The sequence below is a fragment of the Rana temporaria genome, chromosome 9 (genome assembly GCF_905171775.1).
Source record: "Rana temporaria chromosome 9, aRanTem1.1, whole genome shotgun sequence".
Lineage (NCBI taxonomy): Eukaryota > Metazoa > Chordata > Amphibia > Anura > Ranidae > Rana > Rana temporaria.
Genome location: NC_053497.1, coordinates 137,041,090 through 137,068,077, shown reverse-complemented (window position 1 = coordinate 137,068,077; position 26,988 = coordinate 137,041,090). Strand labels below are relative to the sequence as shown.

Genomic DNA, 26,988 nt, shown 5'->3' with positions numbered 1-26,988 from the left:
ATCCACTCAGAAGAAGAGAGCGCCCACGCGGCCGTGCATATGCACTAGCTGGGTGGGAAGTGGTTGAAGAGCACCTGTCATTTCAGGTCCATGATGGCAGCGCCTGTTAGCGGGCATCCACTCACCTGCTGCCACCACGTCCCTCACCTTGTGTCACTAGCCGTCCCATTAAAATGAATGGGATTGTCGGTGAGTCAACAGCAGGTCAGAGGAGGAGCCACTGCGGGACAGAGATGACAGTTGCTCTTTTTAAATGATGATTTAAATCAAATCCACCCTGCCTACAACTGAAGGTGCTTGTAATCACCTCCTAGCCATAAGCTGTGGGAGATCCGAGCTAATAGACAGTGATGCCGTTACCTAAGCAACCCCCCCCCCCCCCCCTCATGTGAACGCTCCCTGTAACTTTGAATCCACACGGGGATTAGAACACCCTTCAAATTCAAGCACCAAAAATCTGTGGATTCCTGCAGCTGGAATGCCAGGCTGACGGTGCCCGCAGCTACCCATGACTGTTCATACTGCCAGCAATTACCTGTAAATCTAACCCTCCATGTAACCCTAACACTAAGCTTTCTTGCAGCCCTAAGCCCCCTTGCCAAATGGACGGACTCAGCTAAGCGGATCTGTCTGCTGATCCCGCTGAGCAGGCGGATGACAGGTCCATGTCCTCCCTGCTATGCAGAGCAGACACGGACACAGCCTGATGTTCTCTCTGGGGCGGTCGAATGAACACGGACTGCTTGTTCATTTCCATCTGACTGTCATCCAATCTTGACAGACGGATGTGAAATAGATCTCTGGATTTCAGTGGACCGGACTGGATCAGATGCCGGCGGGTGTCATACTAGCGAGAACCCTTACACCAAATTTACCTTCCACCTTGACACTTTCACACTGCTCTGTAGGGAAACCACAATTTAGCTGTGTTTCATGTGCCTTTCCTGTGCGTTTTGGGGTTCCTGCACCTGTGAAAAATGGACAAAAATGGTGCAGTGCATTTTTACTGCAATTTTGAGGAGTTTTTGCTGCATTTTCTATTTATTTGAATGGGAAGCTGCGTTTTCGCATGCAGGACTTTTCAAAACACACCGCACCTGTAATGCAGTGGTGTTAAGTGGGCCATAGGATTTAAAGAGGTAAAAAACGCAGAAGTGTAAAAGGGCCCTAACTCTCCTTGTAAACCCTGCGCTAACTCTACTTGTACCTCTGTATGTAACACTGAGGCCCCTTTCACATTGGGCACAGGAGGTGCGGTGGCGGTATAGCGGCACGATTTTTAGCGCCGCTATACTGTCGTATTTACTGCGATATTCGGCCGCTAGCGGTGCGGTTTTATTCCCTGCTAGTGGCCGAAAAAGGGTCAATACCGCCCGCAAACCGCGCTGTCCCATTGATTTCCATGGGAAGGAGCGGTAAAGAAGCGGTATACACACCGCTCCAAAGATGCTGCTTGCAGGGGATTTTTTTCCCCTACGCCAGCGCATCGCCTCAGTGTGAAAGCCCTCGGGCTTTTACATTGAGAATGCTGGGGCAGGATTATTTCAGGCGTTATTTATGCGCTGTTTTTTGCGCTAAAACGCCTGAAATATGCCTCAGTGTGAAAGGTGCCTAACCCTCCTTGTAACCCTACCACAGCTGTGGTGATGGAAGTCAAAGGGTTAATACTAAACAAATGGCCTGCTATAATGTACAGACTCTCTTAGGTAGGTAAGTACTTGCACTGAAAAGCCTAGAGACAGGGGTGCGCATGCCCCAGTGAAAGGGTTGATCATGACGATCACCCAAGAGTTATTGATTAAGGTCTCCCCAAATCACCCTTCACCCCCACTTCCACTAAAGATCAGTGTGCAGCAACTGGAAATATAGGACTTTAGTTAGGAAGGATGTCATTTAGAGTGGAGTGGAAACAAAGCTGGATTTGATCAAATTTCGCTGACACTGGAGGGTGGGGGCACCCTCAGCCAATCAGTGCTCTCGTACTGTGTATGGTGCTGTCAGTCAACAATTCCAAGATGCTTACAGAAGTAGAGATCAGTGTGCTGCTTCTTCCTTCCACCAAATGTGAGTAGATTGGTGACCAAGCAGTGTTGTTTACATGCAGCAGAGAAGAAAAAAGAGGCCGCAAACCTAGCTGTGCTGTCTGGTAGGGGTTCCTGGATCATAAGACTGGCTGAACATAATTACAAATCCAATAAGACATAAAACATTTGATGTATATTTGTTATTACTGTGTGTTTAGCAGTCTGCCTGGAGTTTAGCTGTAGTACGCCACACAGCTCGGCATGACGTGTGATTCCTGACCAGCAGGTTTTTTAATAGTGCTGACTTTTCTGTGGTGTAAAAAAAAAAAAATTTTGGTGAAAGTCACAAAAGTTACTAAGAAATCGACAGCAACCTATAGCATAGCTGATGTGTCAGCAACCGCTCTTCCTCTTTCTTTAAAGCATATTACAGATTCCCCTATTTCACATCCGCTTCTGACCCGTGCTTTGACTTGTGTCCTTTAAGTTTTCATTGTTAGGGCCCTTTCACACGGGGCGGATCAGTAATGATCCCCCTCCGTGTGTCCGTAAGCTCAGCGGGGATTCCCTCCGTATATCCCCGATGAGCCGGCGGCTGACAGGGCGGTCCCCGCACACTGTGCAGGGACCGCCCTGTCTTTTCTCCGCTCTCCCCTATGGGGGGATCGGATGAACACGGACCGTATGTCCGTGTTCATCTGATCTGATCCGATCCGCAGACGGAGGAAAAAATAGGGTTTTCTTCCGTCCACAAAATCGGATCTTTGCGGAGGCGGGTGATTACGGCTGTCAGCGGATGTTTACCCGCTGACACCCGCAATCACATAGGGACCAATGTATGTCCCTTTTTCATCTGCAAACGGATGGATGAAAAAGCGGACATACGGTCCGCACGTCTGAAGGGGGCCATAAAGTAGAACTAAAGGCAAAACTTTTTTTTTTCATTTTGGAGTAAGAGAGGGTTATAACTAGGGTTGCACCAATACCAGTTTTTTAAGACCGAGTACAAGTACCGATACTTTTCCTCAAGTACTCGCCAATACCGATTACTGATACCTATTTTTACATTTTTATAACTTTAACTTTTTTTTTTTGGTGGGGAGGGGTGTTCTTGTTTTGGGGGAGGGGAAGGGGGTATTTTTTGGGAACCCAATCACTGCACTATAACACCCTCCCCTTCCCCCTCCAAGGTTCGACAGTATCAAAGCCTGGCTCAGTGTGGGACACACTACTCACCAGGCAGGCAGATCTGTCACCCCACAGCCGCCCGCAGAGCAGCCCGAGGAGGAGAAGCACATCGCCAGAGGATACAAAAAACGGAGCTGGTGCGGCTCCGGCGTGAGAAGGGGCGGAGCCGATGCGAGAAGGAGCGGAGTCATCGCGAGAAGGGGCGGAGCCGGCGTGAGAAGGGGCGGAGCTGGTGCAGGTCCACTGCGGGTAAGGGAAATCCCCACTGGCAGTTGAAACGTCATTGGTTGTTAAGGACGCGGCGCTCCCGCTCCTTAACAACTAATGACTTCCTGCACTATTCTTTTGTAAACATTTCATCTGTCAGCGGGGAATCGCGATGACAGATGAAAGAGCCGAACCTAAAGGTATCGGCACATTTGCACGAGTACCGATACTTGTATCGGTGAAACCCTAGTTATAACCTCTGTCAGATTTTTTTGTCGCCATCTGTGTCCCATTGAGGAGATTTCGCTTCACTTCCTGTCCCATAGCCAAACAGGAAGTGAGAGAAAATCTCATCAAATTAAAGGAATTTCTTGGGGACCTCATTGGAAGATTTCCCATCTGTTACTTTTCTGGGCACAACCCAAAATTTGGGGTTTTCTTGTTACTTTCACTTTCTGTGATAATGATAAACAGGAGAAATCGAGAGAGAGTCTCCTTAATGGGGACACAGACAGCAGTAAAAATTGTCAGGTGTTCTAATCCCTCTCCACTCCATCCAAAAAAAAAAGTTTTTAATTTAGTTATATTTTAAGTGTGTGTGTGTGTGTAATGAGGACTTGATCTTCTGGTACTGCCCGGCCACCCAACCCCACCATCCATCACGGATGACAGAGCCTGTTTATGCTTGTCATCCACTGGTCAGCCTTGTGATTCCGGTTTCCAGATGTCACATGGGGGGGCGCTCATACACAACACTCTGCAGCCCTTCTCTGGCTCATTGTTCTCTCTGACATTTCTTATATGCACTACAAATTTTCTGCATTTTTTCATGGCAGAAAATATTTAACAAATTTAACAAATTTGCCTCCATTTCTGAAACTGGGAGCGGTAACAATACGCAGATTAGAAGAAATCTAAAAGAAGTAAGCAACCATATATATTTTTGGAATGTAATGCTGGCCATACACTATACAAAAAATCGGGCGAAATTCGGTCGTTCAGACAGTTCGGAAATTTTCTGCCTAACGAACGATAAATCAGAAGGTTAATGTGTTTCCCGTCCGAACTTTCTGCACTAGGTATATGTAAAAAAAACTAACCGATTTTTCGTAGAGTGTATGGCCAGCATTAGCATTGATTTCAGCAAATGATTCTTTGATTTCAGTTCAGGGCTGGTGCATCTTATCAGAAAAGCGTCAGGTGGGGGCTTATTCAGCATTGGGGAGTAGATTAAACCCTCACATATTCCCAGTGAAGGAAACAGCCTCAGATGATACATAGGGGTGAAACAAATCTCCCTATATAAGTTTTACATCTATATCTGCTGTCTTCACATTTATATACTGTTTAAAAAGTGAACATTGTGTTAAGTCTCTTACACACGACCAGTTTTCCCATCGGGGAAACTGCCATGACAGCTTTTGGCCAGAAAAACTGTCCGTGTGTATGCTCCATGGCAGTTTTCCCGACAGGAAAACCGCTGGGAATCGCGGCAGGAAAAATTAGAACAGGTCTTTTTCCCGGCAGTTTCCCTATGGGAAACACTGCGGTGTAGCATACACACGGCCAGGATTCCCGGCCAAAGCTCTCACCGCAGTTTTCCCAAACTGTACTGTGTACAGGGGGAAAGTTACTGAGCAGGTTCTCGGTTTCCCCCCCTGGGATTCCCAGCGGACTTTTTACCGCCAGGAATCCCTGTCGTGTTTACAGGGCTTTAGAGATTTTTCTTGCTGTTCAGCACTGGATGTAGAGTCTGGGCTAACAATGTGTGAGAGCTGATTGGAGAAAAAGCACACCCCCACCCCTTCACATAGGCAGAGGAATGACGAAACATGCAGAGCTGTGCTGTGCTGTGATTAGACAAGCTCTTTGCTAATCTACTTCTATGCACCCAATCCAGACACAAATTTCCAGCTGCTTTTATCTCCTGTGTCGGAGGAGTTGTCAGAAGTTATCATTCTACAGAAGAACAGAGCAGCAGAAAGCCACAGCACTTAGGGCTTTGGAGAGAGATAAGAAAACACTGCAGATGTATGTGCCCAGCTCAAATTTCATGAATCGGGTTCACAGTACATGTTATAGATTCCCATATGCATATGGATCTAATCGGCTGGGGAGTTGCCCCGGCCAGGACAACACAAAGTGATTATTGCCAGCGACTTTAGCCACTGGCAATAATCCCATGAAAAATTAAAACAGGCTGGTTGTACCCAAGTTGATCAATCAAAAAACATACTGTATATACTCGAGTTTTTCAGCAATTTTTTTGTGTTGAAAATATCCCCCCCCCCCCTCGGCTTATACACAAGTCACCTTTTTGCGCCTGATCTCACGGACTTTGGGGGCCCAGTACCTGCCGGACATAGGTCCCCTGGACCCCAAACTTGGCACACATATAGCTCCACTCTTCCTCTACAAGTGTGCAAAGCTTGTTGTCCGGAGGACCTACGGCCAGGGAGCACCGATTTTTCAAACCCGTGCACCCCTTCCATAGACTCCCATGTTAAGATGGTAATTTCTGCGGAGAATTTGGGGACCCGGTACCGGCTGGCCATAGGTCCCCTGGACCCCAAACTTGGCACACATGTAGCCCCACCTTTCCTCTACAAGTGTGCAATGTTTGTTGTCTGGAGGACCTACCGCTGGGGAGCACCAATTTTTCAAACCGGGCACCCCTTCCATAGACTCCCATGTTGAACGTCAGTCTAGTCATGGGCACAGTGAGGCATGGGCACAGTGAGGCATGCAGATGGACACCCTAGGCTTATATTTGAGTCAATAAGTTTCCCATTTTTTTTGTGGTAAAATTAGGTGCCTCGGCTTATATTTGGGTCGGCTTATACTCGAGTATATACCGTGTTTCCCCGAAAATAAGCCTGGGTCTTATATTAATTTTGGCAACAAATGACACAGTAGGGCCTATTTTTGGGGTAGGTCTTACCATGTAATGTGCTGTCTTCTCTTCCCCTCTCTCGACCTGCCTGTTAGGAATCCCCAGTGTGAACTGAGTTAAAATGCTTGTAAAATCTTGTAATCCACTCTATTACTGTAGTATATAATGTACAATGTGTGTATTTCTGTAATATAATTGTGCTAAATACCTTCATTATAGCACCGCTCTGCGCTTTTGAGACCTGCCGGAGCTCTCTTCCCCGCATTTATGTTACAGAAACACACACATTGTACATTGTGGACTACTGTAATAGAGTGGGTTATAGGATTTTAAACTAGGGCTTATTTTCGGGGTAGGGCTTATATTGCAGTCCTCCTGGAAAATTACGCTAGATCTTATTTTAGGGGTAGGTTTTATTTTCGGGGAAACAGGGTACGGTACTTCTTTTTTAAGCCAGTAGATCTGCACAGACAAGGTGGATGGAGGAATCGCCCGTATTCTGAAAGCTGGACCCGCCGCTGTCCAGGTGCAATGATCAGCGGCTGCAGCTGCTGATTGACAAAAGGTTTCCAGCATGTCCCTTCAACAGAAGTCAATCAAATAATCGACACTGAAGTGTTTATGAAGAACCCAACTTGACTTTTTACCAAGTCTATTTAAAAAAAATCCACACATATATCGGAGTTGGAAACGTTTAACCCCCGACAACCAACTATACCATTGTTATAATCCGCCAGCGTGCCTGTAGTGTGCAGAACGCTCGTCTTTTGCCCTGCGGTCTTAAATAAACCTGCGCGTAACATAAACAGCCATAAAACCAGAACATGACTGCACACAAAGGCCTTGAATGAGCTTGTTGTGGTGACGGAGCAGAAAATCCCTTCCAGCAGCCAATCCATAATAAGGAGCTGCCTGTGACCGCATTGCGTCCGTACAGACATACCGATCCCAGGGCTCAGGGCGTACTTCTCCTTCTCTCTCTGCTAATCTGAACAAATGACTGTGGATCTGTCCCCCTGCCAGCTCCCTAGCTGCAATGCCTTTTATGGACCCTCAGCCGAGGCTTTCCTCGCTTTCAATGGCCTGAGGGGCAAGGCTGGGGGTGGCTGTGATTAGAATGTACATGGAGCTGATCCCAATTATCCCTCTACATTGGAAGATGCCTTCATTTCCCCTTCGATCGTCTCTCCCCTTCGATCGTCTCTCCGTCCCTTCCAGTCGTCTGTCATGTGGCGGATTATTCAGCGTTTGCGCCCTGAATATGGGCTTGGCTAAGCCTGGAAAAATATGCAGATGTCCTAATTCTTTATTAGGAATTCCTTTAATAAGACAGAGGAGCAAAGAGCTGGTCGAGGCGAAAGATGCTGTTATTTCATTTGCTTTCGAGGTGACCTGTTTAATTAAATAATTACCCCCCCCCCCCCTCCTATTATTAATATGGAACAAAAGCTGAACAATAAAGTATTTGTGTGTCTAATCTATCCAGTCCTGAGATTTACACAGCTCTGCCCTACAGCACGACGGATGACAGCGCTTTATTTGTTGTGGTTATAGCCAGTGGGAGGAGTACAATGTTTTATACAAGCCAAACATTATGCAATTTTTTTCCTTTAACCATGGGTTGAGGGAAAGAAAATAGGTTGACCCTTCCTTTGACACATTCAGCGTTAACTACTTCAATACTGGGGACATTTACCCCCTTACTGCCCAGGCCAATTTTCAGCTTTCAGCGCTGTCACAATTTGAATGACAATTGTGCGGTCATGCAACACTGTACCCATATCTTTTGTTCACACAAATCTTCCTTTTGGTGGTATTTAACCACTTAAGCCCCGGACCATTTCGCTGGCCAAAGACCAGGCCACTTTTGGTGAAACTTTTTTTTCCCCTCAGTTTAGGCCGATACGTATTCTTCTACATATTTTTGGTAAAAAAATCGCAATAAGCGTTTATTGATTGGTTTGCGCAAAAGTTATAGCGCCTACAAAATAGGAGATAGTTTTATGGCATTTTTATTAATATTTTTTTTTTTTACTAGTAATGCCAGTGATCAGCGATTTTTATCGTGACTGCGACATTATTGCGGACACATTGGACACTTTTGAAACCATGCGGCGGCGGCGCTTTGCGGCGGCAGTTAATGATGGGATGTGGGGTTCCAGCACCTTGTACCTCTGGACCTCTTTACATTACACAGCACCCTGCACCTCTGGACCTCTTTACATTACACAGCACCCTGCACCTCTGGACCCCTTTACATTACATAGCACCCTGCACCTCTGGACCTCTTTACATTACATAGTACCCTGCACCTCTGGACCCCTTTACAGTACATAGCACCACACCTCTGGGCCCCTTTACATTACATAGTACCCTGCACCTCTGGACCCCTTTACAGTACATAGTACCGCACCTCTGGGCCCCTTTACATTACACAGCACCCTGCACCTCTGGACCCCTTTACATTACATAGCACCGCACCTCTGGACCCTTTTACATAACACAACACCCTGCACCTCTGGGCCCCTTTACATTACACAGCACCCTGCACCTCTGGGCCCCTTTACATTACACAGCACCTTGCACCTCTGGACTCTTTTACATTACACAGCACCCTGCACCTCTGGACCCCTTTACATAGCACCGCACCTCTGGACCCCTTTACATTACACAGCCCCCACAGTTTGTTACACAGACACCCCCCTAACAGTTCTGGACCCCCTGCATGTTACACTGGGGGGAGAAGTGACATGCGGCCCGCGGGCCGCCGCGGTCCACTGGCCATAGGCCCGGTATGCCCTATGGCCAGTCCGGGCCTGGTTAGGGGGCGTGGCTTGCCGTGACACATCACTGATCAGTGACATGTCAGGGGAAGGACAGGGAGATGTTGTGTTTAATGATGGAAAAAATACTGCTCTCATTCAATGGATATCAAGCAGGCAACTATGTGTTATACAACACTAAACAAGATAAATAATAAAAAAAGGAAGCTGCGCTAGTAAAAAATTGCGGTAAATAAAGTAAAACTATAAATAAAGTGTCAACATATACATACATTTTTTTTAAACAATTTATGTAAAGGATATCATAAATTAAAACATAATAAATGTAAATCAAACTTAATGTGTATGGTAAACCAGTGACCCGTGAAATCACATACAATCCATCACAAAGTGATATGATCCATAAATAGATAAAGTCCAAAAAAATAAATAAATATTCAGGCTCTAAATCTCCAAGTGAAAGATAAATATCCACAGCATCCAGAAACGTGGGGATAGAAAAGGGCCTCCACCTTGATAACACACTGCCTCTTACCAGATGAAAATGATCTCTTATTACAGGAGATCACAATCGGATGTAATACTGATGGTCTCCACACGAATCTCCACCAAGGGAAAACGTTATTGGAATAGTTGCCTCATTCAATATAACATTGCAAGATGTGCCATATAAAAAAGAGAAAAACTTGCATAGCGTAAAATCCTGGGTCCATTTATTTAGTCACATAAAAATGCGCACTTACATCAAAATCCAGCGCTGTGAGCATAAAAAACAATCGAGCCGCCATTAGTAGTAAAAATCGATAAACGTTTATTACCAAAAATAGGTAGAAGAATACATATCGGCCCAAGCTGAGGAAAAAAAAAAGTTTTTTTATATATTTCCGGGGGATATTTATTACAGCAAAAAGTTAAAAATATAGATTTTTTTTTCAAAATTGTCGCTCTATTTTTGTTTATAGTGCAAAAAATTAAAACCGCATGGGTGATCAAATACCACCAAAAGAAAACTATTTCTGGGAAAAAAAGGACGCCAATTTTGTTTGGGAGCCACATTGCACGACCGCGCAATTGTCAGTTAAAGCGACGCAGTGCCGAATCGCAAAAAAAGGGGCCTGGTCCTTTACCTGCATATTGGTCCGGGTCTTAAGTGGTTAATGACAGGTTTGTTTTGGCCGTAATACATTCAGAAACAGATATCTACCCATCCTCCCTCCCCATGTATAAAAAGGAACAAAGCTGCAGATAGAAGAACAGAAATAAGGATGTGAAGCAATGTAAAATGCGACTTCATAATGAAAGGAGAAAGGACACACAGCAGGAAAATAAAGGGGAGCTATAAGTGGGTCCCCTAAATGAGCTATAAGTGGATCCCCTAATAATATTAAAGGGGCCCCAAAGTGGCATCACTATATGTGCCCCTGCGCTTTCTCCCAGGCAGATCCTATTTACTAAATGCAATCTGGTAGGCTTACTCCAAGGAGTACTTCACTGATCAGTACTGGATCAGGGCCCTCATCTCTATTGATGTAAAGGAGGGAGGGGGGGGGGGCGGCATGTGCATGAGTCCTAATGTCACTCAAAATGTACTCAATAATCAAGTGTAATAATATTCACAGATGAGCCATAGGGCAGCCATCTTTTTTGTCTTTGTAGGATTGATTCCTATTAATAGCATGCACCATTGTAGCGACAGTCCCGGGGTCTTTTATCCTATACCAGGGATATGCAATTAGCGGACCTCCAGCTGTTGCAAAACTACAAGTCCCATCATACCCCGGCCTCTGGGTGTCATGCTTGTGGCTGTCAGTCTTGCTATGCCTCATGGGACTTGTAGTTCTGCAACAGCTGGAGATCTTCTAATTGCATATCCCTGGCATACACCATGGCAGAGATCATGTATGATCTGCTATATATATATATATATATATATATATATATATATATATATATATATATATATATATATATATATATATATATCATCACAACAATGGGCTTCCTTCTATGATCCCTGATGTTTTATGAACATTTGTTATATGTCCAGAATGTATGTTATTCTTATGACATTTCCTATGTTCTTTGTAGTTTGCTGTAACGATTGTCTCTCTTTTCCTCCCGCAGAACTTCCATGAAGGTCGCAAGGCACAGCAGCACATTGAGACCTGCTGGAAACAGCTTGAATCGGTAAGAAAGGGAGGAGAGGTCAGGGCTGGGCACCCGGGGGTCGCATGAATCTCCCTGAGGGCAGGGAGGCTCTAATGACAGCTATAATTGCTGGTCCTCCAGGCAAATAACGAAGGGACAATTTACACCATATGCATTGGCCTGTGCTAGACATCCTTGCTTAACAAAGTCCCATCATAAGACTTCAGCCTTATGCGTTCATTGCACACCACTGTACTGTGCATGTGCAGAAATACTTGCTTTTGTTTTTTAGCACAGTGTGTTGTGACCTACTGTACTGCATCGCAGCACACTGTGGTGCGTAAAGATAACTGGAATGTCACTTTGTGATATTTTAACCACTTCCCGACCAACTCACGGGGCCAGATTCACAAAGAGATACGACGGTGTATCTCCTGATACACCATCGTATCTCTGACTTACACTGGTCGTATCTATGCGCCTGATTCATAGAATCAGTTACGCATAGATATGGCTAAGATCCGACAGTGTTACACCGTCGGATCTTATTTTCAATTTGAAAATGGCGCGGGGGGCGTTCCCGCTGATTTACGCTGAATAATATGTAAATCAGCGAGATACGCGAATTCACGAACGTACGCGGACCCAACGCAGTTTGTTACGACGTTTTCGTAGCGGTTTTCCCGGCGTATACTTACCCCTGCTTCTATGAGGCGCAGCCAATGTTAACCACTTCCCGACCGCCTCATGTAGATATACGTCGGCAGAATGGCACGGACAGGCACATCAACGTACCTGTACGTGCCTGCCTAGATGTGGGTCGGGGGTCCAATCGGGACCCCCCCCACTACACGCGGCGGTCGGGTTCCTTCGGGGAGCGATCCGGGACGACGGCGCGGCTATTTGTTTCTAGCCACTCCGTCGCGATCGCTCCCCGGAGCTGAAGAACGGGGAGAGCCGTATGTAAACACGGCTTCCCCGTGCTTCACTATGGCGCTGCATCGATCGAGTGATACCCTTTATAGGGGAGACTCGATCGATGACGTCATTCCTACAGCCACACCCCCCTACAGTTGTAAACACACACTAGGTGAACCCTAACTCCTACAGCGCCCCCTGTGGTTAACTCCCAAACTGCAACTGTCATTTTCACAATAAACAATGCAATTTAAATGCATTTTTTGCTGTGAAAATGACAATGGTCCCAAAAATGTGTCAAAATTGTCCGAAGTGTCCGCCATAATGTCGCAGTCACGGAAAAAATCGCTGATCGCCGCCATTAGTAGTAAAAAAAAAAATAATAATAAAAATGCAATGAAACTATCCCCTATTTTGTAAACGCTATAAATTTTGCGCAAACCAATCGATAAACGCTTATTGCGATTTTTTTTTTTACCAAAAATAGGTAGAAGAATACGTATCGGCCTAAACTGAGGAAAATTTTTTTTTTATATATGTTTTTGGGGGATATTTATTATAGCAAAAAGTTAAAAATATTGCATTTTTTTCAAAATTGACGCTCTATTTTTGTTTATAGCGCAAAAAATAAAAACCGCAGAGGTGATCAAATACCACCAAAAGAAAGCTCTATTTGTGGGGAAAAAAGGACGCCAATTTTGTTTGGGAGCCACGTCGCACGACCGCGCAATTGTCTGTTAAAGCGACGCAGTCCCAAACTGTAAAAACACCTTGGGTCTTTAGGCTGCATATTGGTCTGGGGCTTAAGTGGTTAAGCCGTCGTTCCCGCGTTGATTTTGAATTTTTTTACATCGTTTGCGTACGCCGATTCAGAAACCCGCACGTCGCAAGTTACGCTCACGTCGAAACCACTGACGTCCTAGTGACGTCAGTGGGAGCAATGCACGTCGGGAAATTTTGCTGATCTACCTGAATCTGGCCCACGTAATTTATTGTTGGCCATTATCGGCATCTTTCGAAGAGGGGTTAAAAATCCTGCTTTCTGTACTTTTGGTGCATATTTGGTCAGCACCTCCCTATTGAAATGCGTTGAAAACGCAGCAAGTACGCATCAAAAAAGCACCCGTGTTGTGTTTTTGATGCATTTTTCGAGCCACATGACCTATGAAAAGCACACCATAAGCACAGTGAAATCGTGACAAATTTGTGGTAAAATCGCTTTCGGCACGTTGCTGAAAACAATTTTCCTATTTTTGTTTGGAGTTCGGCTTTGAATAAGGGTGATAGGCACTTCCGAGTCTTGGATGTCTTTTAGCAGGGACAGCTGATTACTCGCATCCTGTCATTCCCCGTGAGAGATCTGGCTGAGAATCACCATGCTGTAACCCAATAAGGCAGATTAAGTTAAATGCATTACGGAAATGCTGAAAACATGGCCTGTTCTGGATATATAGTGAATGGGGTTGAGGAAGCCAGTCGTGGTCTCTCTATAAGCTAATATACATCTGTAATATTTGTGTATTGAGCGGCAGGGTGGATTTGATTTAAATCAAGTTGATTTAAATCATGATTTAAATCACTAGTAAAAAGTCTTGATTTAAATCCAAAGTTTTAAGGAACAACTGTCATCTCTGTCCTGCAGTGGCTCCTCCTCTGTCTCGCTGTTAACTCACCAACAGTCCAATTCACTATGGGATAACTTGGACAGCTGCACTCCAAAAAACTTTCCTTTTATTAAAACTGGTCACAAAAAATACATGACACAGCAAAAGTTAGAACAAAAGCTGACGCGTTTCACACCGTTACACAGTGCTTAATCATAGCTATGATTAAGCACTGTGTAACGGTGTGAAACGCGTCAGTTTCTGTTTTCATTTTTGCTGTGGCATGTATTTTTTGTGACCAGTTTTAATAAAAGGAACGTTTTTTGGAGTGCGGCTGTCCAAGTTATCCCCTATTTTTGCATTTCTATTGCATCGCCCGCACCCATGGTTTGTATCCAGTGAGAAGGCTCTTTGGTTCGTCTGAGCGGTTACTCTTTCCTCAGTCCCATTCACTATAATGGGGCGGCTGGTGATGCGGCAGTGACACAATTTGAGGGACGTGGCGGCTGCAGGGAAGTGGATGTCCGCTAACAGGCGCTGCCATGATGGATCTGAAATGGCAGGCGCTCTTTACATGTAAGGACTCATTCTCGCTGGTAGCTAGAATCTTTATTATTTGCAAACAAAATGAAGGTTTCTTATTTAGAATAATAAGCTGTCAGATTAGTAAAACAGCGATATCAGAACTGATGCAATCATACAGTTTGTAGTGTACATAGATTTGCAATACAATGGGATACAGAAATATTCCTGAACTTTGGTTTATCTCATTGTTACTGTGAAATTGCGTGAATGCATCAATGCAGTGCATGTTCTCAGAGTTTGGATTCATTGAATAAATTTACCATAAATGTAAATATTGCGGAATATACAGACTCATGCTACATATCTAAACTCCATTTCATGCTTAATAAACAAAATTATTAATTTATCTTAAATAGAAAATTATCTTTAGATAGATTTTTACTCCAAAAGCATTTTATTAACCGCTTGCCGCCTGCCGCACGCAGATATACGTCTGCTGCATGGCACGGGCAGGCAAAAGGACGTACCTGTACGTCCCATTTAAGAAGCGGTTGTTTTTGTGGGCGCACGCCTGTGGGTCCCGCGGACTCGATCGCCGCAGGCATACCCGCAATCGTCTCACGGAGAGATAGAACGGGGAGATGTTAGTGTAAACACAACATCTCCCTGTTTTGCCTAGTGACACTGTCGCTGATCGTGTTTCCTGTCATTGGGAACACGATTAGTGACGTGTCACAGCAAGCCACGCCTCCTACAGTAAGAATCACTCCTTAGGGAACACTTAACCCCTACAGTGCCACCTAGTGGTTAACCCCTTCACTGCCAGTGTCATTTTCACAGTAACCAGTTCATTTTTATAGCACCGATCGCTGTAAAAATGACAATGGTCCCAAAAATTTGTCAAAAGTGTCCGATGTGTCTGCCATAATGTCGCAGTCACGATAAAAATCGCAGATCGCCGCCATAACTAGTAAAAAAAAAAAATGATTAATAAAAGTGCTATAAAACTATCCCCTATTTTATAGACGCTATGGGCTAGATCCACAAATAAATTACGCCGGCGTATCTATATTGATACGCCACGTAATTTCAAAATTCCTGCGTCATATCTTTGTTTTGAATCCTCAAAACAAGATACGACGGCTTCTGGGTTAGATCCGACAGGTGTACGACTTCGTACGCCTTCGGATCTAAGATGCAATACTTCGGCGTCCGCTGGGTGGCGTTTTCCGCGTCGGGTATGCAAATTAGCGATTTACGATGATCCACGAACGTACCCGCAGCCGTCGCATTTTCTAACGTCGTCTGTAGTCTGCTTTTTCCGGCGTATAGTTAAAGCTGGTATTTTGCGGCGTATAGATAGAATTGCCATGTTAAGTATGGCCGTCGTTCCCGCGTCGAAATTTGAATTTTTTGCGTAAGTCGTCCGTGAATAGGGATGGACGTAACTCACGTCTAAGTTAAAAAAATGACGTTGTTGCGACGTCATTTCGCGCAAAGCACGGCGGGAAATTTCTGGACGACGCATGTGCATTTCATTCGGCGCGGGGACGCGCTTCATTTAAATGAAACCTGCCCAATTTGAAATCCGCCGCCAGAAATACACTACGCCGCCGTAACTTACGGCGCAAAATCGCTGAGGATTCGAAAATGCGCCAGGTAAGGTACGGCGGCGTAGTGTATCTCTGATACGCTACGCCGATCTACATGTATGTGGATCTGGCCCTATAACTTTTGCGCAAACCAATCAATAAAGCTTATTGCGATTTTTTTTTTTTATACCAAAAATAGGTAGAAGAATACGTATCGGTCTAAACTGAGGAAAAAAAATATTTTTATATCTTTTTGGGGGATATTTATTATCACAAAAAGTAAAAAATATTGAATTTTTTTCAAAATGATTGCTCTATTTTTTTTATAGCACAAAAAATAAAAACCGCAGAGGTGATCAAATACCTCCAAAGGAAAGCTCTATTAGTGGGAAAAAAAGGACGTCAATTTTGTTTGGGAGCCACGTCGCACGACCGCGCAATTGTCAGTTAAAGCGACGCAGTGCCGAATTGCAAAAAGTGGCTCGGTCATTTAGCAACAAAATGGTCCGGGGCTTAAGTGGTTAAATTTTTTTTGATAAAAATCGAAAAAATGTATTTAAATCCACTTTTTTTTTTTTTTAAATCATTGATTTATATCCACCCTGTTGAGCGGTGACCAGGCAGCGGGTCAGGCATTTCCCATTCTACTGATGATGCCAGGCACTCTGCAGTTAGACGGGTGTTATGCCGGGTACAATAAACTAAACCAGACTCCCAGTAACAGACCTGATCTGACCGCTTGTCTGACAGTCTGCAGAGAGCGAGTGCAGAATTGTTTGTACTATTTTGGTGACAGCACTTCCTCCAGAAGCCATTTCCTGCACTGACAAGTAGATACCGTCGTTTTCTCGAAGCCTCTGTTTGTGTCTGTTTGTGTTACAGTCGCTCTGTGATTTCATAAACCAGAACACCCCCCCTCCCCCCGCCATAAAAATGAAATCATGCAAATTAAATCTATGTCTAGATTTCGTGTAAATATAAAAATAAATCATTCTGATAGAACGCCACCTAAAATATTTGCATTTCTGGACAAGAAGGAATTATCACCAATTTCGTAAAGCATTTGTCTTCTCCAGCTGAAGCAGTCCCATATTTCATGCACTATAACCAAGGGCCACAAAAGATGAGCCGCTGTGATCCCGCACTGTTGGAGCTTCCTTTTCTTTTTTTATACATGGCTAAGTTTGGCAGCAGTTCTCAAGTGGGAATCCACAGCCATGCTCAGGGGTGTGCGAGCTGTGCGGCTGCACAGGGCGCCATGGGCAACAGGGGCGCCGTGCGGCCATCGCAGCTCGCAAAATGTGAGTCGCAGCAGGGCCGGGCGGTCGGCGCTACCACTAGGCAGATTAGGAAGGCAGCCTCCTAGGGTGCACTGCCACCTAAGGGCTCCGCTGACTCTTGCCTCACCTCTTCCTCCTCATTGTCACTCCCCAGGCTCCCGGCAGAGGATAGAGGGGCCCCGGACAGCTTCTTTGTGTATGTTTAGGTGACCAGGGGGCAAGGGGTGAAGATGGGGGGGGGGCGCCACAGGATTAGCTCGCACAGGGCGCCTGAACACCTAAGGCCGGCCCTGGCCATGCTCTACATTGGCCTACAAACTCTTATCGAAACTGGGACACCCAATGGGATAGAGCCTTTGGTTATGACTACAGTGTAATGGACAAGCTGCCATTCAGGTGCTACACTGGCAGCAGTACAGGAGTAACTCATTTCATGATTATCCAAATCTTTTACTCAATTCTGTTGAAAAGCAGATACAGCATTGTAGAGCAGGGGTTCCCAACTCCCGAGCCGTGGACCGGTGCCAGTCCATGGCCTGTTGCTGCCCGGGCCACACAGCTGGAGATGAGCGGTGACCACAGTCTGCACAGAGCTATCAGGACTGCTCACCTCCTGCTGTGCCGCCATGCCTGTGTGTCCTTTGCCGCCCGCTCCTTCCCGACAATGTCATCCAATCAGGGGGCAGGAGGAGCGGCAGATTGGAATGGAGAGCTCCTCCCACCCCCTGCTCTTCTGATAGAATGACATTGTGGGGTGGACAAGGGAGCCGGGAGAGGCCACAGACTGATCACAGCCTCTGCCTTGCCAAAGGTACAAGTCCTGTGCAGAGGAGGCAGAGATCAGAATAGGCAAGAGTGATGTGCCCCTTTACTCCAAATCTGTCAGATTGCGAGGGCATCTCTTGTGCACAGCCCTCTTCAGATCACCCCCACAGATTGATTTTCAATGGAATTCAGGTCTGGGCTCTGGCTGGGCCATTCCAAAACTTTAATCTTCTTCTGGTGAAGCCATTCCTTTCTTGATTTGGATGTATGCTTTGGGTCATTGTCATGCTGAAAGATGAAGTTCCTCTTCATGTTCAGCTTTCTAGCAGAAGGTGAAGGTTTTGTGCCAATATTGACTGGCATTTGGAATAGTTCAGAATTCCTTTTACCTTGACTAAGGCCCCTGTTCCAGCTGAAGAAAAATAGCCCCAAAGCATGATGCTGCCACCACCATGCTTCACGGTGGGTCATGTGCAGTGTTGTTTTTGCTCCAAACATATCTTTTGGAATTATGGCCAAAAAGTTCAACCTTGGTTTTATCAGACCATAACACATTTTCCCACATGCTTTTGGGAGACTTAAGATGTGTTTTTGCAAAATTTAGCCGGGCTTGGATGCATTTCTTTGTAAGAAAAGGCTTCCGTCTTGCCATTCTACCCCATAGCCCAGACATATGAAAAATACGGGAGATTGTTGTCACATGTACCACACAGCCAGTACTTGTCAGATATTCCTGCAGCTCCTTTAATGTTGCTGTAGGCCTTTTGGCAGCCTCCCCGACCAGTTTTCTTCTTGTCTTTTCATAGATTTTGGCGGGACGTCCAGTTCTTGGCAATGTCACTGATGTGCCATATTTTCTCCACTTGATGATGACTGTCTTCACTGTATTCCATGGTATATATAATGCCTCTAATTCTTTTGTACCCTTCTCCTGACTGATACATTTTAACAATGAGATTCTCCTGATGCATTGGATGCTTTCTGCGGTCCATGGCTTTTCCTTTAGGACGCTACAAAAAAATTGTCAGGAAAGACCTACTAGAACAGCTGAACTTTATTTGGGGTTAATCCAAGGCACTTTAAATGATGGCAGGTGTGTACTGACTCCTATTTAACATGACTTTGAATGTGATTGCTTAATTCTGAACACAGCTACATCCCCAGTTACAAGAGGGTGTGCACTGTGCACACTTACACAACCACATTATTTTATTTTTTTATTTTTACTCTTGAACCTCCTAAGGCCAGCCTTAGGATGTATTGTTTACTTGCACTTTTTCTTTGTACATGTTGGCATGTTTTCTGCATTCAGTTAGGTCTAACTTTTTTTTTTCCCCTTTTCATTTGAAGAGTAAAAGAAGATTTGAGAGGGATTGTAAGGAGGCTGATCGGGCGCAGCAACATTTCGAAAAGATGGATGCTGACATCAACGTGACAAAAGCAGATGTGGAAAAAGTAAGTGAAATGTTAATAGACATGACTTTTTCTTCTTAGGTCAGCCCACCCAAAACTGATCTATAAAGTTTAATTTCTCTTTATTCCTGTTCACCTTTTAGCTGTAAAATTTTAGATTTTTTTTATCACCTGACGATCGTCACCAGGACAAATAGAGAGGGTCATTCTCCCCAACAGGGATACAGACAGCAGTAGAAACCTGATGGGTTCAATATAACTTTTTGTTTTGGATAGAGAGATGCTATTGGCTCCTGCCTTGATTGTGCTGCTTAGATCTGTGTATTTGTGTCCCAGTTGTGCACAGTTGTCATAGACATTACAAGGTGGTCCACAATCTGCCAGCATACCTTAAAGTTAAGAAAACATTACTGCCAGTCCTTTCTCATACACTGCTCCTCCTGTGCCATCCTCAATGTAAATGAAAGCCTCTAAATACCTCAATTAACGCCGCTCTTTCTGCCCGCTCTCCTCCTCCCACTCTGCCTCCTCGAGTGTAGCTTTTGATTAGAGGAGGAGAGCAGTCATGTGACTGTCAATGAATCAGAAGAGAGCAGTCACATGACCAGGTTCACAAAAGAGCGGTGTAAATTGAGGTTTTTAGAAGCTTCGATTTATGACAGTGACACAGGAGGAGCGATGTACGAGAAGAGGCAGACAGTGATGTTTTTTCAACTTTACAGTATGCTGGCAATGCTGACCCAGGAGATTGGGGGTCCCCTGGGAGTGCAGGGGGGCTATATAATGAATTGGAGTCTTTGTTCCATGCCGGAAGTCTTTGTCCCATGCCGGGAGTCTGTGTCCCGTGCCGGGAGTCTGTGTCCCATACAGGGGGTCTGTGTCCCGTGCAGTGGATCCGTGTACTGTGCAGGGAGTCTGTGTCCCATGCAGGGGGTCCGTGTACTGTGCAGGGAGTCTGTGTCCCGTGCAGGGAGTCAGTGTCCCGTGCTGGGAGCCTGTGTCCTGTGCAGAGGGTCCGTGTACTGTGCAGGGGACGGTGGGAAGTTTTTTTCCTGAAACGCCCCTCTTAAAGTTGGGGTGCATGTTTTACGCCTGTGCGTGTTATACGCCGATAAATACGTGTATGTCTGATAGCTTGTAGTTTCTAGGTATGGGGCATACTGAAGCCATCCATAGATGGTTTGAATCTCAGCTGAATCAGCAGGGACCACCCGAGGTTTGAACCATGTATGGGCAGCCTGAATGTACCCAAGTTGATCCATCAATTGACTTGGGTACAACCAGCACGTCGATTCTTGGTATGTGATTAGTGCCAGCGGCAGGAATGACTCCCAGGAGAATCCAATAGCTCTGTGGGAGGGAATCCCCCATCAACACTGACTCAAGCGATTTTGTTTTCTGTAACCTGTGGTTGCAGAAAAAAGAAAATCGCACCATCTATGGCCCGCCTTAGAGAAGGGCTCATACAGCACATGACACAGGAGCTGATAGTAACATATACATATGTTGTATATATTATGTATATAAAAATCACATTGGAATATCTTATGCCGCATACACACCATCACTTTATGTGATGGAAAAAAAACAACATTTTCTGTGAAGTAAAAAACAACGTTTTTGAAACTTCAGTTTTCAAAGACGAAGTTGCCTACACACCATCGTTTTTTCACAATGTTCTAGCAAAGCGAGGTTACGTTCACCACGTTTTTCCATTGAAGCTCACTTCCTAACTAGCTTCTGGGCATGCGCGGGTGTAAAAACGTCGTTTTAAACGTCGTTTTTTGCTACACACGGTCAATTTCTGTGAAGTAAAAAACGTAAAGTAAAATTGAAGCATGCTTAAAAAAAAAATTGTCGTTTTTCACAAGACATAAAACGAAGTTTTCCCCCACACACGGTCATTTAAAGTGACGTTTTTAAAAACGTCGTTTTTTTTCATCACATAAAGTGATGGTGTGTACACGGCATTAGTGTTCAGTAATATGTACTTCTTTCCATGCTGTAAAGTACCCAGTAAAACTCTGTAGTTATCCCAACATAGCCTAAATGCTCTTCAAGAACCTTTGACGTGGAATAAGCATGCAGCCAGGTATTCTGAAGTCTGACCTGTTCTGCAGGTTAATGACTTGCTAGGTAATGAATCTAGGCTTAGCATGACAGCTCTACAACTTGTACCTTTAATTAAATCAGAACCCATACTGTGCACAGATCTTGAATGACTTTAAGGGGTTTATTTACTAAAGACAAATAGACTGTGCACTTTGCAAAGTGTAGTTGTACTCTGCATGAGCAGTCGCTCCAGAACATAGTAAATAAGCAGCTCTGCTGACTTATATCATCCAATTGCATGCAAGCAAACATGCTGTTTTTTTTTTATTTTCCTTGCACATGATTGGGTAGCCTTTGCAAAATGAGGCTTTACCTCATTTACTAAGCTCTGGAGCAATTTCACTTGCAAAGTGCACAGTCTAGTTGCCTTTACTAAATCAACCCCCATGTGTCTACTTATATTGAATTTACCTGTGGTGTACCTGTTACATCTGTCCATTTGAGGACTAAGTTCATTGCAGTGCGATTCGTGCCCAATCATTTTCATGAAGGACTATGCACTACTATTAAAACCGGAGAGCAACCAGATGGTATTTCTGTACCATGTGATCTGCCGCCACATGCACTGCATTTGAGACCTGCGTTAGGTGTCATTACCTTAACATTGACACCCGCTGCAGATCGCAACGGCAGTGCATTTTGAATGCGGTGTGAGAAACGTGCATGGAATGCGGTTTTGCCACACTGCATTCTGGTGTGAACTGGTCCTAATTGTTTCTGCCATTGGGAGAAATACAGGAGTTGTCAGTGCTGGCCTGCTTCTGAAAATGCTAGCTTCCTGGCTGTTGGACTGACTGCCTTCAGTATTTTCTGAATTATTGACTTGGAACAAGTGTCTGAAAAAAGGTCCAATATCCTTATCTGCTTAGTTGTCCTGGGTTAGAAATTGTGGGCCAGCATGACAGCCAGTCAACTAGCAATTTCAGACGGGGAGGTCAGAAGTGGAAGCCAGCATGTTTACTTTATGACAGATTTCATTTAAAGTAAAACTAAAAGCAAAACATTTTTGCCTTGCGGTGCAATCAGCATGGCTTCTGGTGTGAATCAGCCCTTAATCCCTTTACTTGCATACCAGTTTGTTTATGAGCTATAAACACATAAATACACTCGGCAACAATTACAACTCATTAAAATTAATTAAAAACACAACTTTTCTTCTTCTTCAAACATGCTTCTGCATGCAGAGGAAAGTCACTCTCATTTGAATGAGCCCTGACGTGGTTTTCCTGCTATCACTAAGAAGCATTTAGCAGGAGGTTATCACAATAATTGTGGTGGCGGCTCCCGCCTGTGATAGGCGTCTGTCCTTGTGTGCTGCTGGTGAACAGCGGCCGCTTCAGTCTGCAGATGGAGCGTGTGACATGCCCTGAAGTTATATAAGCTTTTCATTCAGAAGAAGAGACTCTTCAGATGGACATATAACACCCAATTGTTTCTGGATGAAATTACATAACCACACTGATATTGGGTATTTCCGCGTGATACTGTTACTTATTACGAGTCCTGTAAAAGGATAAGGTTTTGTTGTTCCCTCTGACTCATGAAGAAACACTCCAGTTCAAATTTTAATGAAACCTTGAGAGGTATACAGGGAACAGGCACTACCTACCTTCCTTTTTATCATCCACCAGTGCTCTATAGCAGTGGCTCTCAACCCCTGGGCCACAGCCTCCCTCTTTCCACGCTTCAAGTCACTTGCAGATCCCCTAACCTCCTACAGCACCTCCGAGCTCCCAATATTGCCACCCAACCTTCCATGGTGGTCCATTGTGCCCTTCAACCTCTTCCAGTGCCCCTAGACCCTCTGAGAACCCTCAGACAAAAAGTGCTCCAAGCTTGCGGCAGAGCCTCAAGCCCCCCCCCCCCTTATAGTGCCACCCAACCTTCCATGGTGGTCCATTGTGCGCTTCAACCACTCCCAGTACCCCTAGACCCTCTGAGAACCCTCAGGCAACAAGTGCTCCATGTTTGCGGCAGAGCTTCAAGCCCCCCCATAGTGCCACCCAAACTTCTGAGGTGGTCCATTGTGTCCATAGGCCCTCTGAGAACCCTTGGCACCACAGTGCTCCTAGCTTGCTGTAGAGCCTCCAGCCCCCCTCCCATCATGCTACCCAACCTTCCATGGTGACCCCTAGGCCCCCTGAGAAGCCTCAGCCCCAAAGTGCTCCTAGCATGCTGTAGAGCCTCCAGCCCCCCCTCCCATCATGCTACCCAACCTTCCACGGTGACCCTAGGCCCCCTGAGAACCCACAGCCCCACAGTGCTCCTAGCATGCTGTAGAGCCTCCAGTCCCCCCTCCCATTGTGCTACCCAACCTTCCACGGTGACCCTAGGCCCCCTGAGAACCCTCAGCATCACAGTGCTCCTAGCTTGCTGTAGAGCCTCCAGCCCCCCCTCCCATCGTGCTACCCAACCTTCCACGGTGACCCTAGGCCCCCTGAGAACCCTCAGCACCACAGTGCTCCTAGCTTGCTGTAGAGCCTCCAGCCCCCCTCCCTTCATGCTACCCAACCTTCCAGGGTGACGCTAGGCCCCCTGACAACCCTCAGCACCACAGTGCTCCTAGCTTGCTGTAGATCCTCCAGCTCCCCTCACCATCGTGCTAGCCAAACTTCCACGGTGACCCTAGGCCCCCTGAGGACCCTCAGCCTCACAGTGCTCCTGGCTTGCTGCAGAGCCCCCAGCCCCTCCCCCCCCCCATCGTGCTAGCCAATCTTCCATGGTTCCCCTAGCCTAGGCCCTCTGAGAACCCTCAGCCCCACAGTGCTCCTGGCTTGCTGCAGAGCCTCCAAACCACCCCCTCCCCCATAATGCTACCCAACCTTCCATGGTAGAGTCAGTCCAGCATGATTGTGTTAGCATAAACTTTTGATTTACTGTTGGGGCCTAGAAGGTTTTGAAAGAATTTACCGACCCCTGGTCTCAAAATGGTTGAGAACCTCTAGTGTACCCAGGCACCCTGCTCCCTTTGATGATCCGGGAACCCCTACTTTTATATACAGGAAAGATATTCCCAAACTCTTCAAGACAAGGCACCTTGCTGTCTCCTATCCAGATTCCAACTTGCCCTGGAATGTGATTCGCAATACAGGAACCAGAGAGTGCATTACATATTACAGGCTTCAGAAGATACACTCTTATGCCCCGTACACACGATTGGATTTCCCGTCTGATTAAACTCTGATGGGTTTTTCCGACAGAATTCCGCTCAAACTGTCTTGCATACACACGGACATACCAAATTCTAACCGTCGAAAATTGTTTCCGAGCGTGCATGTTTTTTTCTCTGTCGGAATTCCATACAGATGAACTAAATTTCCGATATTTTTTTTTTCCGTCGGAAAAAAGAGAACATGTTCTCTTTCTAAGTCTGTCGGAATTTCCGATGGAAAAATTCCAATGGGGCATACACACGGTCTGAGGATCTGATGAAATTTTTTTCTCTGACTTTTTTCCTCAGAAATTCCGATCGTGTGTACAAGGCATAAGTGACCTTGTAAGGTGCTGTCTGGATTCTGTTTGCAATGGACTCAGATTAAGATGACTTCAGCAAGTTTGCAATGTTTACTAATTAGAAGTAGTAGGTCACTGATTGATTTCACATTGCCTAGAAAGACTGTAAAAGGCACTTGTGGTGTCATATCTGTGTTAAGTTGGCGCTTAGAGATGCTTAAGGCCTATTTCACACTTGTGCGACTTGGGACTGCAAAGTCACATAAAAGTCATACCCCATGATTTCCATTGAGTACCACTCATATCTGTGCGACTTCAAAGTAGTCCCTGTACTACTTTGGTCCGACTTTGAGGAGAGTTGAGGTCTATAGACCTCTCAAGTTTACACAGGCATTCCCTGAATGTGCGTCAAAATCGCGGCCTAAAGTGTATTTACAGTGTATATAATCATATATTCTTTTTCACATTGTATTTCAATTTTTTCTAGTCTACTCTGATTACTCTGAACAATCCTGAAGTTTAAAACGTACTTTGTGAAGATTGCCACACATTTACTTCCTTGAATTCTGTGACATGTTGTGAGTAGGCACTGCTGTGTCACACATTCCACAGAGCCTGCCTTCTGATTTACAGAGGTGCTGAGAGGAGGAGTTTCAGGAGGCGGAGTCACTGCTTGCAGGCAGCAAGGTACCATGTGATTTGTAGTCCTTAGAAATTGAGGAGAAGCAGCACACATGCAGGGAATCTAGAACATTTTGGAAAAGAGATGACCAGCAGACAGGCAGCACTCACAACATGAAAGGAGATTTTGCCAGTAAGCTAGTATTTCATTGTCAAATATACACTGCTGTGCAAAAAGTTTTAGGCCGGTGTGAAGAAATGCTGCAAAGTAAGAATGCTTTAAAAAATATATATATTTTTTATTTTTATCAATTTACAAAATTTTGAGCGAACACAAGAAAAATCCAAATTAAATTAACATTGCCAAGTAGAAAATAAGTGTGTTGCCTGCCTGGCCTGTTTGTACAGAATCTCAAAGTAGGAAAAGCGTAAACCTTTATATATTAAATCTGGAGGTTTAACGGTTTGTCTGGAGTTAGACTTTAATGTCTGAGTCCAAGGTATAATGATAGCGTTGTATATGTGTTTATTGCTATATATAGTGCATATTCCCTGAGGCTGGAGCTTCCATCCCCCCTGCAGCTGCCGCTATGGCTCATGTCGCTGCAAAGACGTCTGTTCAGTAGTAAAGAGGGACAGTGTGTTGCAGGATGGATTAGTGTCATATGAAGACTGGAGGTTTCAGGAAGTGGTTACCAGTGCGATGTGCTGCGGGGAGACATGAGCTTCTTCACATCTACATCTCCTACTCGCTGCACACTTGCTGAATGCCAGCCTGTTTCTAAACCATGATCAATTATTATTAATCGGCAGTTACAGACTAGTGTTCTGCCTTTATCTTTTTGTTAGACATTTTTATCTAAATATGATCAGCTTACTGTACATTATCTGAGCAACGTATTCTAATATTAAAGGCACAGTCTCCCTTTATAATTTTTAAAAAAATAAACACAACCACATTAATGAAAGAAAGTGCACACATATATTTTGTCCATTGAAGCCTGCAGAGCATTGCAACTAGAATCTGTGCATTGTGGGTGCAATGCACCGGCTCCTGCAGACTCTTCTCCCAAACCCCATGTCTATAGGAGCTGCAGACTTACCGTTATGGGGGTGCAGGAATTAAGTAGCTTTTGCAAAAGGTAGGTAAATAAAGTACACTTATTATATTTTTTCTAAGAAGCCCGCACAGCATTTCACCCGCAATCAGCAGATCATAGGTGCAATTCCAGGCTCTTGCAGGATTGCTGTCTGCCCATCCTGCCGATACGGGCAGGTAGTTACTTGAGAGTAGTAAGATCAATGAACTATGAGAGAGCTCACCAGCACCCTCACAGTTAATTGAGAAGTAGAAGCCGTTCGCCAAAACGGATGATGGTACTTGTAGTCTCTTCAATCACAGGAAACTGCTCATGAATAACGCACCCGTGTGGGCGGAGCCCAGCCTGGCTGCACTGTTTTC

At 45.1% G+C, this 26,988-nt stretch overlaps 1 protein-coding gene across 16 annotated transcripts in view; it reads left to right on the top strand.

Moving 5' to 3' along the window:
* FNBP1 (formin binding protein 1) overlaps nt 1–26,988 on the top strand; it is a 301,149-nt gene that overhangs the window by 155,037 nt on the left and 119,124 nt on the right. For all 16 annotated transcript variants that reach the window (XM_040324630.1, XM_040324626.1, XM_040324622.1 and 13 more), the window contains exons 5-6: nt 11,220–11,282; nt 19,278–19,382. In XM_040324630.1, coding sequence (XP_040180564.1) covers nt 11,220–11,282; nt 19,278–19,382 — 168 coding nt within the window. The remainder of the gene's footprint in view (nt 1–11,219; nt 11,283–19,277; nt 19,383–26,988) is intronic.